This window comes from Maniola jurtina, chromosome 23 (assembly GCF_905333055.1).
Source record: "Maniola jurtina chromosome 23, ilManJurt1.1, whole genome shotgun sequence".
In the NCBI taxonomy this organism is placed as follows: domain Eukaryota; kingdom Metazoa; phylum Arthropoda; class Insecta; order Lepidoptera; family Nymphalidae; genus Maniola; species Maniola jurtina.
The window spans coordinates 3093230-3112368 of NC_060051.1; the positions used below are offsets into that span (position 1 = coordinate 3093230).

A 19139-nucleotide genomic window follows, 5' to 3' on the forward strand; every position below is an offset into this window, starting at 1 on the left:
TCTATTTGGCTCTATCATTTGTATGGGATTACGTAAGAGAGAGAGCGCTATACTCGTACTAACTTATACGCGGAATGTAGTTACTGTAGCGTTCTCTCTATTTGGCTCTATCATTTGTATGGGATTGCGTAAGAGAGAGAGCGCTATACTCGTACTAACTTATACGCGGAATGTAGTTACTGTAGCGTTCTCTCTATTTGGCTCTAACATTTGTATGGGATTACGTAAGAGAGAGAGCGCTATACTCGTACTAACTTATACGCGGAATGTAGTTACTGTAGCGTTCTCTCTATTTGGCTCTAACATTTGTATGGGATTACGTAAGAGAGAGAGCGCTATACTCGTACTAACTTATACGCGGAATGTAGTTACTGTAGCGTTCTCTCTATTTGGCTCTATCATTTGTATGGGATTACGTAAGAGAGAGAGCGCTATCCGCGGAAAGGGCATAATGTAATGTCCGCCGCCAATTAGTTTCGCTTTTTCATTTCATCAAGTTTCAAATCGCAACTGTAAGTAGGTAAAGAATTTTTTTTTTATTCTCTCATCTGGCTTTACAAAGATTAGCCAATGTCAAGTTTGTAGTTATTTACAAGTTAGGGAAAGTATTTAAGTATGGATTTCGTCTGTGCCGGCGCTCGCCGACACACGCGCGTCGTCCAGTCAGTTCCACCACCAAAAAACACCAGTGAAACACAAAAACCGGCCACTTTTACCAAAAAAAAAAAAAACACTCCAAAAAGGCAGCGCACGCGCGCCAGCAAACGCCAACACAGACGAACTCCCAAAGAAAAGCACTTCAATATAAAATGTAAAAACGTACGTCCGAGTGTTCGGGTGAGGAGCGGCGCTCGCGCAGCATTCGGTCCAGTTTGTCATACTCGTAGCGAAGCGCTGAAATTTCCCGTTTGAGCTGTTCGTTCTCCCGCTTGAGCTTTTTTATGTCGGACTGCCCTGGAAACCAAGAAACTTTTTTATTCGATAACAACTGCGACTTTGTATAGTAAGTACGATCTGTAATTTGCAGTTGTGCATTGTAAAGCTCCGGTTACACGCTCCGTCTTACATGAAAGCTTACCTGCACAAGTCAGTTTGGGCAGTTAAGAGGGGTCTCTCCGTCACTCGCTCCATACAAACGTAGTTCGTCTCTCATTGGAACACGAACCAATCATACTCAATGGAATTTTGTAGAAACGTTCCGGGAACTAATATCTATGCCTGTGGTTTTCCAGATTTCCGTTAAAATATTCGGTTTCAAAGTTACGCGGTCTTAAAAATTCACATACAAATCTTTGAACCCCTGTAATTTGAAAACTACATATTTTTCAAAAAAATCTAAAACACCAGAGGCACAGATATTAGTTTCTAGAATATTTCTGCAAAATTTCATGGACTTTGGTTGCTTAATATTCAAATGAAATTGGGACTACGATTGTATGGAGAAAGTGACGGAGAGAGCCCGTGCGTGCGTGTGGACGGCGAGACGGTATCCCGCGCAGTTGCAAAAGCTGCTAAAGATTGGACTGCGCAGTGCTCTGTGACTGTGCAATTTTAACTGCGTAGGCAAGACGAAGCCTGTAACCGGAGCGTAAGGGTTACATTTCCTGAGGATGCTCCGGTGTGGAGGGAAAAGTGGGTCTAGTATGTTTTGGGGGATTTATGTGGTGCTGCGTTGTGGGGTGCGTATTGCTTCTTGGTGACCTTATGGTGACTTTTCCTGCATGTTTAGATAGCAGTTGAAAGGTGGGCAGTGCATATCGCGTATTGCACGTCGCACCAGATTTTTTTAAAGAATATTAGCCATGCTGGTCATAACTAATACTCCCCTTTCCCCTCCAATTAAGCGTAAAGCTTGTGCCAGGAGTGGGTACGACAATAGTGCAACGGGTGGGGGTTGAACTGCCGACCTTTCGGAATTCAGTCGGCTCCTCAACCGTTGAGCTATCGAGGCTTAAATTTTTGATTTGACTCTAGCATCTACTGTGCTTATCACACGGTGGAGAACAGGCTTCGTTGTTGGGTTCGACTTACGAGGTAGAGAATGGTAAAAAAGTAAACAAATACCTCTTTCAACTTCGGCGTTGATGTTGATGGTGCGCAGACGCAGCTCCTCGTTCTCGTAGAGCATGCCCCGCGAGGACTTGCGGTCCAACCTGCAAATTTTATGATCATTTTTAACAATGCCGGGCCTTTACCTTTACCTATGGTGCAGGGCATTCGGGCGCAGGGTCTTACCTATTTAAAATTGAGGACAAAGTCCTTTTTTGGAAATGTTACAGTAAAATTTAAAGGTTGTTTTTATGTTTTAACTAAGTAATTAGTGCCGCCGTAGTAATCATGCCCGCGTGGAATGTTGCCAAGAATACTGGCTGCATTTCACCGCTGGTCAGTTAAACACCTGCAAAACTGAAGTATACACGTACTTGCGGTTGGGTTTGACGTTGACATCTTTCCTGCGCGTGCGCAGCATGCTGGCGCCCGTCATCCCCGACATGGTGCCGCTCTGCCTCCATGCGTCGATCAACACCTGCAAATATAAACATGAAACCTTAATAAAAACGGTACAAAACCGTCAAATAAAATATATAAAGAAACATTCTACACTGATAGTAGGTACCCTAGGTAATTAATTACCTACCCTAATAATAATTTTCAAGTCTTGATTGAGACTGGACACCGTTGATGGAGAAAGAACAATTTGTTCTGCAAACTAACCATCAAAATTCAAGCACGTTACACAATACATTTAAGGTGTATAAAAAATGCCCGTATATATAACGTAGGTACTCTTACGTGCGGTTGAAATAAAACTAAACTTGTGACCTCAAATCAGCTAATTTGGCGAACATTTTCATGACATATGAAAGTCACTTCGGTCAGAAGATCGGAATTACTCTCAAGCAATCTTTGAAAGCACGCAAGGAATATTTCTTCAAAAGACATCAGCTTTTCTCAAATGAAATACTTCATCAACAAACAGACCTTAGAATCCGTAGTACTGACAAAAGAGATGTTACTACTTAGTAGGTATTTGACAAGTTTGTTAAACCTGAGTTAATCCCAAATTCTCGAACGAAGATAATCCACTGAAGCAGATTTAAGTGCCCACCTTCAAACGTAAAAAGAAGGGTAGCTATCAGCTCTTCTTGTGTCAAGGTCGCAAAGTTTTAGAATAAAGACTTGGAAAGACAATACCTACGCGACGAAAGCGTCGCGCTACAATTAGGTACGCGATCAACGCGATTAGCTTACTTACAAGATGAAAAATCGCAGTCTTCAGAAATGCATAAGCGATACTCTATATTAAGTACGACGCACGCGTAGGATTTCCTTGCGGAGAACTAACGATGAAACTTCCTTAAATAAGTTTAATATGAAGATTAGAGATGCCGCGAAATCTTTTTTATTTACAAAATTTTCCTCATGTGAGGCTCGAACCTCGCGGTAATATTATGTAGGTATTGCATCGAACTTTAGAAAAAGATTAGAAAGAGATTTCGACTGCGTAGCGCGTCGTCTCTGTCACTCATACCTGTGTGACGTGTCGGTCTCAACGAAAGAGACAAAGCTTTACGAAAATGTTATCTCATTTTTTTCGATGTGAAATATTTTCTGCCTGGTACTGTAGCTACTACGCCCTCGCTGCTTTGGGCGGCCTGTTGGATTTTGAAGTGATTTCGCCTGACTGGAGTAATCCGACGCGGAATTGCATTAGAGGTCTCACTTACAACGGACGGCTACTTCTAAATGCGGAAAACCCCCAGGAAGAAAGAAGAAAAAGAAGCAGAGAATTGCTGTTTATGGAATTCTTGGACCCAACTAGGCAGTACGCTCCCGAAATCGTAAGAAATTGGGTAGCTCGTTTTCACGAAGAAGAGCTCTTTGTATTACCAGGTCTTTAGTTGAAATGCAGGTAATAACTTGACCTACTTTCGTATGTTAGGTAGGCTTGTTCTTGAGTTCACACGGTTATGAGAGCTCTCTAAAGATGCTATAGATTCCTAACTTGCTTTAGATCTCACCCAAGCTAAGAATTTGGTAAGAAACAGATTTCTTTAAGTTGTTTATGGAATATGGCGCAATAAAAAGATTATTTTTTTTGGTTCCGTACCCGAAGGTTCCTACGGGACCCTATTACTGAGCCTCCGCGGTCCGTCCGTCTGTCCGTCTGTCTGTCAGGGGGCTGTATCTCGTGAATCGTAATAGGTAGAGAGTTGAAATTTTCACATAAATGTGTATTTCTATTGCCGCTCTAACGACAAATAATAAAAAAATCTAAATGGCTGACGTGAAAATAAAAAGTTTAATATTTCTTGTACCATTATGGAACCAAAAGGAAACGTCCAAGTTTTTTAATAACCTATTTGTCAGTGGATTTTTTTTTTATAGATGTAAAGGGCTTAGATAGTTTCAATTTAGAAAATACCTTTTTAACTAGGTATTGATATTTTTTGTGTGTTTTTAGTTTTTGCTATAAGTAAATAGGAAAATACGAAAGAATTATCTTTCAGAGACTATTTTCAGTAAGTACTTTTTACTTTTGACTCTTTTAAGTGATGAGGGAATTTATCTTTCAGAGACTTTAGTACTTTTTACTTTTGAGTGATGAGGGTCTTTCAAGAACTTTTCGACTGAGAAACTGACCTATACTGCGTAGAATTATGTATATATGTATATACTTTATTGCACCATAAAACACAAATGAAAGAAAGAAAGAAAGAAAGAAAACTTTTTTTATTTGATCACTACATCAATCACATCACAATACAATATATCTTAAAATTATGAATGAACATCTACATAATAATATTAAAGTTAATATATACTAAAATTGAAATGTCCCATGTCAAATAACAGGTTAAAAAAAGAAAACTTAAAATGCAGATACAAAAAGGCGCTAAAAAGTAATATAAGCTGACCTATCATAACCTCCTTATGAATAAAGTAAGTATACAATACGGTAGTTTATAATCTGTACATGTGTTGCAAGCTAGTCGTGCACGATGAGGTAGGACTTATCTACCACGTGGTGGTACACGTGATAAGATAGCAAGATGGTAGATGCGTGGAAAAAATTGTAAATTCTTCCAGCATAGATAGGTCGCAGGCCGCTGCGTAGTCTCATATTGTATACAGAATTCTAAATAACAAAATAGAAATGGTAGGTAGGCATCTGCTGTCTTTTAAAGGGAGATAAAGCTAGTAACATTAGGACTATAACTTAAGGATTTTGTGATTAAAAATATCTGAATCGGCTCGCGCAATGTGTAAGAGCATTGCCGGGTACATTATTAGATATTAGACTACCTTACCCGCTACTATTTTACGATTGTGTTGTTTCTTACCGCTGTGCCGAAAGATAAAATTTGCTTATATTAAGTTTATTACTGTAATTTCTCATTAAGTGAAATTTGTATAATTTCTTTTGAGAATAAAATTCTTTAACCACAACATGGTGCCAATTCAAGCTTTCACGAGTGTAAATTAAAAATTTATAACACCCCCGACAAGTGAAGGTTACAGTAACACTAGACAAGAGCTGATAACTTTAAAACGGCTGAACCGATTTTCTTGGATTATAGCTAAGAACACTCTCGATCGAGCCACCTTTCAAACAAGAAAAAACTAAATTAAAATCGGTTAAAGAGGACGGGGGCCTCATTTTTTTAAGTCGCCTCAGACCTCAGAGTTGTTAGTCCGCCGCTGCTACCAAGATTCTAGGCCTAAGAAGAAAATTGTATAAGTACTACTCGAAGAGCCAGCCACCTTATCAGTCAATAGTGAATCAGCGATGGATTGCTGGTAATGATGGAAATCTCATTAAACACATGTGTCTAGAAATGTCAGGCGAGCCACAGCCCACGACCAGTCTGCCCAGATTCTGCGCCTAAGAAGATTTTCAACAGAAAATGTAGCTATACTCGAAGAGCCAGCCACCTTTCCAGTCCCCGAGATAACGCATATGGGACGTGACTGTAACAATGAGATCGCCCGCACGCCCACTTTACATAACGCCCCGGGAAACGTGTCTACATTCTACATGCAGGAAAGAAAGAAAAGTGTTTTTAGTTTTCCGTATATAAAATTTGAAGCGGTGATAGTTTTTTAACCCCCGACCCAAACGGGGTGTGTATCTGTGTATCTGTCTGTGGCATCGTAGCTCCTAAACTAATGAACCGATTTTAATTTAGTTTTTTTGTTTGAAAGGTGGCTTGATCGAGAGTGTTCTTAGCTATAATCTAAGAAAATCGGTTCAGCCGTTTGAAAGTTATCAGCTCTTTTCTAGTTACTGTAACCTTCACTTGTCGGGGGTGTTGAGTGTTGACGACGTCGGCCTTCTAGTAGAGAGGTCCCGGATTCGATCCCAGACACGCACCTTTAACTTTTCGAAGTTATGTGTGATATGTATGTACCAATCTACACACGTGATATATACAGGAAAAGAAGAAAGAAGAGACAAGTGTAAATTAAAAATTTATAACACCCACGACAAGTGAAGGTTACAGTAACTAGAAAAGAGCTGATAACTTTCAAACGGCTGAACCGATTTTCTTGGATTTTAGCTAAGAACACTCTCCATCAAGCCACCTTTCAAACAAAAATAAAACAAAATTAAAATCGGTTCATCGGGGGTTAAAAAATATTTTTAGTTTAGTGATCCACACTTTTATATAGGAATACAGTTAGCGAGCCGTTTTTTCATTCATCGGTCTGTTCGATTATCAAAATAATGTTTTATTTCAACGATTCCAACAGTTTCTAGACTTTCTAGGCACACAATCTAACAGGCAGTTAGGCAGTCAGTTTTAGTCTAGTTTTATTGAATTACACCCGCGACTTGATCCGCGTAACTTTAGGTGAAATAAAAATCTCGTGGAAACTCTTTGATTTTCCAGGATATAAAGTAGCCTATGTCCATCTCCGGTATGCAATCACTGTACCAAAGTCGTCAAGTCTATTTCATCAAATCAAAATTTTACTTCAACAAATCGAAAAGTTCTCACAGGATTTCCAAAAAGTTATAGATAAGTATGGATTAAGTATTATTTACCATCATTATTTACACGCATTACCAGCGCACTACTGAGCAAGGATCTCCTCTCAAAATGAGAAGGGTTTGGGCAATAGTCCACCACCCCCACACTTGGTGGCAGTGGTTTCAGAACATTACGAAGAACTCTCAAGTATGTCGGTTTCCTATCGATGAAACCTACACTATTAAAGCAATATTTAACATTGTTAAACGTACTTCATATCATAACTCAGAAAGTTTAGAAATAAGTACATACGTGCCCGAAATCGAACTCCGGACCTCCGGAAGTCTTAACCGCTGGTTAACACAGCGTATTTGCTATAGCACATAGGAAAATTCGCATCACCTTGGTCAGAATTACTAATTAGATACCAATTAAAAGAGGTAAGTATACCAACCCAATAAAACTACATCACTTAAAAACATAATTAATTCATATTAATTAGTAATTACACTTTTACACAAAACATTCACACACACGCACACAAATCGCCGAAACCAAAAAAAAAAATTAACATGGAACCTTACTTGCAATGGATATGGTACCACTGGCACTGTTTAGTAATTAGATTAGTAATTACGCGGCGTGAGTCAGTAGCGAGACTGCCGGTAGGAGAGTTCACTTGACCCACCACTCACCCACTCGACTTGACACATGCGCAGTGGGCGACTAACTTAATTAAAGTACTAACTTAAGTGTAACATAGGTAAGTTCTTTTTTATGACGAATATAGCCCTTATTTCGAAAATATTAAGAACTTGTATGCGGGTAGATTTCATCACATTTTCATCTTAAAGACTTGGAGAAACACAACGCGTGACGACGGTAACATGTTTATAATCTAAGGACAAATTAATGTCCACGTCGTCATCAGCCTGTGGAGTGTGGATGTCCACTGCTGGGCATGCCTTCCTTAATGAGCACCATTACACCTGACTTTCAACCTTCCTCATCCAGTCACTTCCCGCCAGCCTTTTTATATCGTCGCGTGGGTCCATCTTGCTGGAGGGCGCCCAACACTACGCTCGCTGGCTTAAGGTGTCCACGCACAACAACACGCGTACGTCATTGCCGCGCGTCGCGGCTGGGGAGAATATCGTGCGGGGCGCTGACGCGACGCGCAGTTCCGCTGCAGTGCAGTTGTGGTGTGTGGACACCTTTAAGGTGCCCACGCACTCGAACTGAACTGCAAGTGAACTGCGCGTCGCGGCAGCGCGCTGCGCGATATTGTCTTCAGCCGCGACGCGCGGCGGCGCCGCGCTACGTGGTAGCAAATAAAATTGTAACTTGATATTAACTTTACTAATTGTGGTTATGTCGTTGTATGTAAATGTGCGTGCCTGTTGGACCAATCGTAGCGAACAACACAATCATTTACTTTACTTATACCGACTTGTGAAAACCAAGAACAATAGACAATCGTTTTATTCAGTGTGTCACGCGTTGTGTCTGACCAAGCCTTAACCTGTGAGTACAATGTAGTACTGTAGAGTTTTCAAACTAACTGAAAAGTTATATAAGTGCGTACTACACTCGATTGACCTTTAACCGGTTTCAGAGGTCAGATAGTAATCGTTCTGTGCAAAATCTTTTTTAGGGTTTCGTATCTCCAGAGAAAAAAGGAACCCTAATAGGATCACTTTGTTGTCTCTCGACATGTCTGTCGGTCTGTCTGTCTGCTGTGTCTGTCAGAATCCGTCAAGAAAATCAAAACCTATAGGGTACCTACTTCCCATTGACCTGGAATCGTGTGGCAGGTTGCAATGTCATAAGGTGCCCAAGCACTGGAACTGAACTGCAGCTGAACTGCGCGTCGCGTCGGCGCCTCGCACGATATTCTCTCCAGCCGCGACGCGCGTACGTACGTCACTGCCGCGCGGCGCGGCTGGAGAGAATATCGTGCGTTACCTACGGAACTCTTCGGTGAGAGTTTGAGAGGTTAACCGGTTTATTCTGTGCTTATATTATATTCTTCATTGCTGCGGGTCGGGGCTCGTTCTTTTTAATCACATAGAAAGTTAGGTACTGGTAGAGGGTTCCTTTGGGCATTCATAGAGCTTTTCACAAAAAAAATTATTATAACTCAGTGTTATGCTTCACTTTTAGGAATAGTACTTAATAACAGAGCCTGTCCTTCTACGTCACCCGGAACATCTTGGGACTATTGCTAGGTAGTCAAACACAGTTCTCGGTTTATATATATTGTATATTGAAGACATTAAGCCATTACTTAGATATTCACAACTGCGTACTTATTCTAAGATTCACAATGATATCATTCTACATGCATTTTACACAATATAGCTTTCACCCAATCGCTTTTCTAATGATTCATTCGACTATCCTAACCGTCATCGCTGTTGACAGCTGACAACTTTTTAATGTTACCATCGCGAAGGGTTGCCACGTTTCTAACACTACAAATTGTATACATTATTTTATAATACTTGCGTTTATTTATGAATATCTAACAGTCGGCCGTCCTCACTACATTAAGTTTGTCCTCAAACTTATTAAATTTTTATATTTTATACGCAACAGTTTCTACCTATTGTCATTATAATACCTAAACATCAAGATTTTCAGCAATAGATTATAATTTTCGAGTAATTCATATTAATAGAACTATCCTCAACTCATAAGAACTGACTTTATTCCTCAGCTATACAATGCATGATAAACTTTAACTTTAACTCTAAACTACTAACTACTTGAAAACATATTCATAAATTCCAATCTTTTCTGCTTCAAATCAATAACCAGCCGCTTTCCTTGCCGCCAAATCAAGAGCTCATTTGCCACAAGACTTCACTGTACATCTGCACCGCACCCCTCACCGCCAAGTCAAGAGCTCATCTGCCACAAGACTTCACGGCCGTCTACGACTTCCAGACGTACCTAACGACTCCACTACACATCTGCACCGCACCCCTCACCGCCAAGTCAAGAGCTCATCTGCCACAAGACTTCACGGCCGTCTACGACTTCCAGACGTACCTAACGACTCCACTACACATCTGCACCGCACCCCTCACCGCCAAGTCAAGAGCTCATCTGCCACAAGACTTCACGGCCGTCTACGACTTCCAGACGTACCTAACGACTCCACTACACATCTGCACCGCACCCCTCACCGCCAAGTCAAGAGCTCATCTGCCACAAGACTTCACGGCCGTCTACGACTTCCAGACGTACCTAACGACTCCACTACACATCTGCACCGCACCCCTCACCGCCAAGTCAAGAGCTCATCTGCCACAAGACTTCACGGCCGTCTACGACTTCCAGACGTACCTAACGACTCCACTACACATCTGCACCGCACCCCTCACCGCCAAGTCAAGAGCTCATCTGCCACAAGACTTCACGGCCGTCTACGACTTCCAGACGTACCTAACGACTCCACTACACATCTGCACCGCACCCCTCACCGCCAAGTCAAGAGCTCATCTGCCACAAGACTTCACGGCCGTCTACGACTTCCAGACGTACCTAACGACTCCACTACACATCTGCACCGCACCCCTCACCGCCAAGTCAAGAGCTCATCTGCCACAAGACTTCACGGCCGTCTACGACTTCCAGACGTACCTAACGACTCCACTACACATCTGCACCGCACCCCTCACCGCCAAGTCAAGAGCTCATCTGCCACAAGACTTCACGGCCGTCTACGACTTCCAGACGTACCTAACGACTCCACTACACATCTGCACCGCACCCCTCACCGCCAAGTCAAGAGCTCATCTGCCACAAGACTTCACGGCCGTCTACGACTTCCAGACGTACCTAACGACTCCACTACACATCTGCACCGCACCCCTCACCGCCAAGTCAAGAGCTCATCTGCCACAAGACTTCACGGCCGTCTACGACTTCCAGACGTACCTAACGACTCCACTACACATCTGCACCGCACCCCTCACCGCCAAGTCAAGAGCTCATCTGCCACAAGACTTCACGGCCGTCTACGACTTCCAGACGTACCTAACGACTCCACTACACATCTGCACCGCACCCCTCACCGCCAAGTCAAGAGCTCATCTGCCACAAGACTTCACGGCCGTCTACGACTTCCAGACGTACCTAACGACTCCACTACACATCTGCACCGCACCCCTCACCGCCAAGTCAAGAGCTCATCTGCCACAAGACTTCACGGCCGTCTACGACTTCCAGACGTACCTAACGACTCCACTACACATCTGCACCGCACCCCTCACCGCCAAGTCAAGAGCTCATCTGCCACAAGACTTCACGGCCGTCTACGACTTCCAGACGTACCTAACGACTCCACTACACATCTGCACCGCACCCCTCACCGCCAAGTCAAGAGCTCATCTGCCACAAGACTTCACGGCCGTCTACGACTTCCAGACGTACCTAACGACTCCACTACACATCTGCACCGCACCCCTCACCGCCAAGTCAAGAGCTCATCTGCCACAAGACTTCACGGCCGTCTACGACTTCCAGACGTACCTAACGACTCCACTACACATCTGCACCGCACCCCTCACCGCCAAGTCAAGAGCTCATCTGCCACAAGACTTCACGGCCGTCTACGACTTCCAGACGTACCTAACGACTCCACTACACATCTGCACCGCACCCCTCACCGCCAAGTCAAGAGCTCATCTGCCACAAGACTTCACGGCCGTCTACGACTTCCAGACGTACCTAACGACTCCACTACACATCTGCACCGCACCCCTCACCGCCAAGTCAAGAGCTCATCTGCCACAAGACTTCACGGCCGTCTACGACTTCCAGACGTACCTAACGACTCCACTACACATCTGCACCGCACCCCTCACCGCCAAGTCAAGAGCTCATCTGCCACAAGACTTCACGGCCGTCTACGACTTCCAGACGTACCTAACGACTCCACTACACATCTGCACCGCACCCCTCACCGCCAAGTCAAGAGCCCATCTGCCACAAGACTTCACGGCCGTCTACGACTTCCAGACGTACCTAACGACTCCACTACACATCTGCACCGCACCCCTCACCGCCAAGTCAAGAGCCCATCTGCCACAAGACTTCACGGCCGTCTACGACTTCCAGACGTACCTAACGACTCCACTACACATCTGCACCGCACCCCTCACCGCCAAGTCAAGAGCCCATTTGCCACAAGACTTCACGGCCGTCTACGACTTCCAGACGTACCTAACGACTCCACTACACGTCTGCACCGCACCCCGCACCGCCAAGTCAAGAGCTCATCTGCCACAAGACTTCACGGCCGTCTACGACTTCCAGGCGTACCTAACGACTCCACTACACATCTGCACCGCACCCCTCACCGCCAAGTCAAGAGCCCATTTGCCACAAGACTTCACGGCCGTCTACGACTTCCAGACGTACCTAACGACTCCACTACACGTCTGCACCGCACCCCTCACCGCCAAGTCAAGAGCTCATCTGCCACAAGACTTCACGGCCGTCTACGACTTCCAGACGTACCTAACGACTCCACTACACATCTGCACCGCACCCCTCACCGCCAAGTCAAGAGCTCATCTGCCACAAGACTTCACGGCCGTCTACGACTTCCAGACGTACCTAACGACTCCACTACACATCTGCACCGCACCCCTCACCGCCAAGTCAAGAGCTCATCTGCCACAAGACTTCACGGCCGTCTACGACTTCCAGACGTACCTAACGACTCCACTACACATCTGCACCGCACCCCTCACCGCCAAGTCAAGAGCTCATCTGCCACAAGACTTCACGGCCGTCTACGACTTCCAGACGTACCTAACGACTCCACTACACATCTGCACCGCACCCCTCACCGCCAAGTCAAGAGCTCATCTGCCACAAGACTTCACGGCCGTCTACGACTTCCAGACGTACCTAACGACTCCACTACACATCTGCACCGCACCCCTCACCGCCAAGTCAAGAGCTCATCTGCCACAAGACTTCACGGCCGTCTACGACTTCCAGACGTACCTAACGACTCCACTACACATCTGCACCGCACCCCTCACCGCCAAGTCAAGAGCTCATCTGCCACAAGACTTCACGGCCGTCTACGACTTCCAGACGTACCTAACGACTCCACTACACATCTGCACCGCACCCCTCACCGCCAAGTCAAGAGCTCATCTGCCACAAGACTTCACGGCCGTCTACGACTTCCAGACGTACCTAACGACTCCACTACACATCTGCACCGCACCCCTCACCGCCAAGTCAAGAGCTCATCTGCCACAAGACTTCACGGCCGTCTACGACTTCCAGACGTACCTAACGACTCCACTACACATCTGCACCGCACCCCTCACCGCCAAGTCAAGAGCCCATTTGCCACAAGACTTCACGGCCGTCTACGACTTCCAGACGTACCTAACGACTCCACTACACATCTGCACCGCACCCCTCACCGCCAAGTCAAGAGCCCATTTGCCACAAGACTTCACGGCCGTCTACGACTTCCAGACGTACCTAACGACTCCACTACACGTCTGCACCGCACCCCTCACCGCCAAGTCAAGAGCTCATCTGCCACAAGACTTCACGGCCGTCTACGACTTCCAGACGTACCTAACGACTCCACTACACATCTGCACCGCACCCCTCACCGCCAAGTCAAGAGCCCATTTGCCACAAGACTTCACGGCCGTCTACGACTTCCAGACGTACCTAACGACTCCACTACACGTCTGCACCGCACCCCTCACCGCCAAGTCAAGAGCTCATCTGCCACAAGACTTCACGGCCGTCTACGACTTCCAGACGTACCTAACGACTCCACTACACATCTGCACCGCACCCCTCACCGCCAAGTCAAGAGCTCATCTGCCACAAGACTTCACGGCCGTCTACGACTTCCAGACGTACCTAACGACTCCACTACACATCTGCACCGCACCCCTCACCGCCAAGTCAAGAGCTCATCTGCCACAAGACTTCACGGCCGTCTACGACTTCCAGACGTACCTAACGACTCCACTACACATCTGCACCGCACCCCTCACCGCCAAGTCAAGAGCTCATCTGCCACAAGACTTCACGGCCGTCTACGACTTCCAGACGTACCTAACGACTCCACTACACATCTGCACCGCACCCCTCACCGCCAAGTCAAGAGCTCATCTGCCACAAGACTTCACGGCCGTCTACGACTTCCAGACGTACCTAACGACTCCACTACACATCTGCACCGCACCCCTCACCGCCAAGTCAAGAGCTCATCTGCCACAAGACTTCACGGCCGTCTACGACTTCCAGACGTACCTAACGACTCCACTACACATCTGCACCGCACCCCTCACCGCCAAGTCAAGAGCTCATCTGCCACAAGACTTCACGGCCGTCTACGACTTCCAGACGTACCTAACGACTCCACTACACATCTGCACCGCACCCCTCACCGCCAAGTCAAGAGCTCATCTGCCACAAGACTTCACGGCCGTCTACGACTTCCAGACGTACCTAACGACTCCACTACACATCTGCACCGCACCCCTCACCGCCAAGTCAAGAGCTCATCTGCCACAAGACTTCACGGCCGTCTACGACTTCCAGACGTACCTAACGACTCCACTACACATCTGCACCGCACCCCTCACCGCCAAGTCAAGAGCTCATCTGCCACAAGACTTCACGGCCGTCTACGACTTCCAGACGTACCTAACGACTCCACTACACATCTGCACCGCACCCCTCACCGCCAAGTCAAGAGCTCATCTGCCACAAGACTTCACGGCCGTCTACGACTTCCAGACGTACCTAACGACTCCACTACACATCTGCACCGCACCCCTCACCGCCAAGTCAAGAGCTCATCTGCCACAAGACTTCACGGCCGTCTACGACTTCCAGACGTACCTAACGACTCCACTACACATCTGCACCGCACCCCTCACCGCCAAGTCAAGAGCTCATCTGCCACAAGACTTCACGGCCGTCTACGACTTCCAGACGTACCTAACGACTCCACTACACATCTGCACCGCACCCCTCACCGCCAAGTCAAGAGCTCATCTGCCACAAGACTTCACGGCCGTCTACGACTTCCAGACGTACCTAACGACTCCACTACACATCTGCACCGCACCCCTCACCGCCAAGTCAAGAGCTCATCTGCCACAAGACTTCACGGCCGTCTACGACTTCCAGACGTACCTAACGACTCCACTACACATCTGCACCGCACCCCTCACCGCCAAGTCAAGAGCTCATCTGCCACAAGACTTCACGGCCGTCTACGACTTCCAGACGTACCTAACGACTCCACTACACATCTGCACCGCACCCCTCACCGCCAAGTCAAGAGCTCATCTGCCACAAGACTTCACGGCCGTCTACGACTTCCAGACGTACCTAACGACTCCACTACACATCTGCACCGCACCCCTCACCGCCAAGTCAAGAGCTCATCTGCCACAAGACTTCACGGCCGTCTACGACTTCCAGACGTACCTAACGACTCCACTACACATCTGCACCGCACCCCTCACCGCCAAGTCAAGAGCCCATTTGCCACAAGACTTCACGGCCGTCTACGACTTCCAGACGTACCTAACGACTCCACTACACATCTGCACCGCACCCCTCACCGCCAAGTCAAGAGCCCATTTGCCACAAGACTTCACGGCCGTCTACGACTTCCAGACGTACCTAACGACTCCACTACACGTCTGCACCGCACCCCTCACCGCCAAGTCAAGAGCCCATTTGCCACAAGACTTCACGGCCGTCTACGACTTCCAGACGTACCTAACGACTCCACTACACATCTGCACCGCACCCCTCACCGCCAAGTCAAGAGCTCATCTGCCACAAGACTTCACGGCCGTCTACGACTTCCAGACGTACCTAACGACTCCACTACACATCTGCACCGCACCCCTCACCGCCAAGTCAAGAGCTCATCTGCCACAAGACTTCACGGCCGTCTACGACTTCCAGACGTACCTAACGACTCCACTACACATCTGCACCGCACCCCTCACCGCCAAGTCAAGAGCCCATTTGCCACAAGACTTCACGGCCGTCTACGACTTCCAGACGTACCTAACGACTCCACTACACATCTGCACCGCACCCCTCACCGCCAAGTCAAGAGCCCATTTGCCACAAGACTTCACGGCCGTCTACGACTTCCAGACGTACCTAACGACTCCACTACACGTCTGCACCGCACCCCTCACCGCCAAGTCAAGAGCTCATCTGCCACAAGACTTCACGGCCGTCTACGACTTCCAGACGTACCTAACGACTCCACTACACATCTGCACCGCACCCCTCACCGCCAAGTCAAGAGCCCATTTGCCACAAGACTTCACGGCCGTCTACGACTTCCAGACGTACCTAACGACTCCACTACACGTCTGCACCGCACCCCTCACCGCCAAGTCAAGAGCTCATCTGCCACAAGACTTCACGGCCGTCTACGACTTCCAGACGTACCTAACGACTCCACTACACTTCTGCACCGCACCCCTCACCGCCAAGTCAAGAGCTCATCTGCCACAAGACTTCACGGCCGTCTACGACTTCCAGACGTACCTAACGACTCCACTACACATCTGCACCGCACCCCTCACCGCCAAGTCAAGAGCTCATCTGCCACAAGACTTCACGGCCGTCTACGACTTCCAGACGTACCTAACGACTCCACTACACATCTGCACCGCACCCCTCACCGCCAAGTCAAGAGCTCATCTGCCACAAGACTTCACGGCCGTCTACGACTTCCAGACGTACCTAACGACTCCACTACACATCTGCACCGCACCCCTCACCGCCAAGTCAAGAGCTCATCTGCCACAAGACTTCACGGCCGTCTACGACTTCCAGACGTACCTAACGACTCCACTACACATCTGCACCGCACCCCTCACCGCCAAGTCAAGAGCTCATCTGCCACAAGACTTCACGGCCGTCTACGACTTCCAGACGTACCTAACGACTCCACTACACATCTGCACCGCACCCCTCACCGCCAAGTCAAGAGCTCATCTGCCACAAGACTTCACGGCCGTCTACGACTTCCAGACGTACCTAACGACTCCACTACACATCTGCACCGCACCCCTCACCGCCAAGTCAAGAGCTCATCTGCCACAAGACTTCACGGCCGTCTACGACTTCCAGACGTACCTAACGACTCCACTACACATCTGCACCGCAGATGCAACCCGGAAACATTTGTTCATCTCATGATAGCAGACCGCTCCGTCATCAGGTTGTACCATCACATCAAATACATGGAAGTTGTCCGACATGAAAAATAGTAAACATAAAATACACTCAGACTTATTGTGTTTAAGTAACACCCGTTAATAACCACATGTACATACTTAATGAATAATTATAGAACCCTCTACATAAATTAAAATAATCTTTTACCACCTCCTCTTTCAACAGTCTGTCAGTATTAGGCTTATTTAACCCATCAACAAACCTACTCAACAGCAAAGTACCAGAATCTACCTTTACCATACTATTATGGCAGAATAACTGATTATGGTTATGCCAGGCCTCTTTATATGTAAGTTGATATGTAACCCAAATTCACACTAAAAACGATTGATTGATTGATTGGAAACTTCAAGGATATGTGCGTCCTGTGGATTTGTGGTGTAACAATTAAGTATTTAGGTACATAACTTCCTACTTGTTTTCTTGATTCTACTTTATATAGGTACCTACTTAATACTTTAAAGGCACTACCCTTTCAACTAGATTTCATTCATGTGATATGTTCATTTTCTTCTTTTATTGTTATTTGCTGATGTAGGTACCTGATTATTGTGCATGCAATCCAGTCTTAGAATTAATACCTACTACATAACTAGATATAACCTTCTAGACTCAGTCTCAGGGCTAGATATGTCACTACATACTACAGTCCATTGTGGCAATCAGAACATAATTCCTTATTTTGGACTTTCAATTAACTCATAATAATTATCCAGTTACTATTAATTATGACTTCTACTTATTCCATTCTAGAGGTAGGTAGGTACCAATCCAATATCAATCTTGCTGTTCACTCTGATATAATCATCGTTTCTTGAGAAGTTGAGTTGGTGACCCAACTCTATATAGGTGCTTTCAACATCTTAGTATATACACGTTTTTCAGGATAAATCCGTTGCTCTTGGCGTGGAATAACATCCCGGCTTCTGATAAAAACAGAGCCTGTCCTTCTACGTCACCCGGAACATCTTGGGACTATTGCTAGGTAGTCAAACACAGTTCTCGGTTTATATATATTGTATATTGAAGACATTAAGCCATTACTTAGATATTCACAACTGCGTACTTATTCTAAGATTCACAATGATATCATTCTACATGCATTTTACACAATATAGCTTTCACCCAATCGCTTTTCTAATGATTCATTCGACTATCCTAACCGTCATCGCTGTTGACAGCTGACAACTTTTTAATGTTACCATCGCGAAGGGTTGCCACGTTTCTAACACTACAAATTGTATACATTATTTTATAATACTTGCGTTTATTTATGAATATCTAACATACTAAATTTTATCTTATTGCCCTCTTCGTTTATGGGAAGTCGAATAATACGGCGATGGTTTATGATTTATCAATAATTGAGACACTACCTACTCTGCCATAGATAGGTAGTAAAATCTATAGAGATCTGTATAAAAAGACTTGTCCTGACTGACTGATTAACTAACTGACTGATCACTGATTCATCAACGCACAGCTTAAACTGCTAGGAGTAATTATACTAAGCGTGGATCTCCACTTCGAATGAGAAGGGTTTGTCCAATACTCCATATACTACCACGCTGGCTAAGTGCGGATTAGCAGACGCTCACTAAGAAAGGATTTTCAGAAATTCCTTCCATTTGATCGGATCCAAAGGCTCGACTTGTGGACAATCTAAAACTAACTGGCTCGTTGGAAAGCCTGGAGCACCGCAGAGACGTAAGCTCTCTTTGCGTGTTGTATCGCCTTTATTATGGGGAGTGCTCTGAAGAGTTGTTTGACCTCATTCCACCCTCCTTATAATAATTAATTTATCCCACTAATGACTCAAGCATAATTTAATGAATAGAGCACGTTTTAATTTAATATAGAAACCCCATGACATTAATT

The 19139-nt window shown here is 46.0% G+C and overlaps 1 protein-coding gene across 11 annotated transcripts in view; it reads right to left on the reverse strand.

The window, feature by feature from the left end:
- Positions 1-19139, reverse strand: part of LOC123877366 — an 80454-nt gene that overhangs the window by 13746 nt on the left and 47569 nt on the right. For 6 of the 11 annotated variants that reach the window (XM_045924053.1, XM_045924054.1, XM_045924055.1 and 3 more), the window contains exons 2-4: positions 2424-2527; positions 2065-2153; positions 824-954 (exon numbers count right to left, since the gene is read on the reverse strand). In XM_045924053.1, coding sequence (XP_045780009.1) covers positions 824-954; positions 2065-2153; positions 2424-2494 — 291 coding nt within the window. In that variant the 5' untranslated portion in view covers positions 2495-2527. Of the gene's footprint in view, positions 1-823; positions 955-2064; positions 2154-2423; positions 2528-19139 lie in introns of those variants that run through there. The other 5 variants (XM_045924064.1, XM_045924063.1, XM_045924061.1 and 2 more) reach the window with 1 other exon arrangement.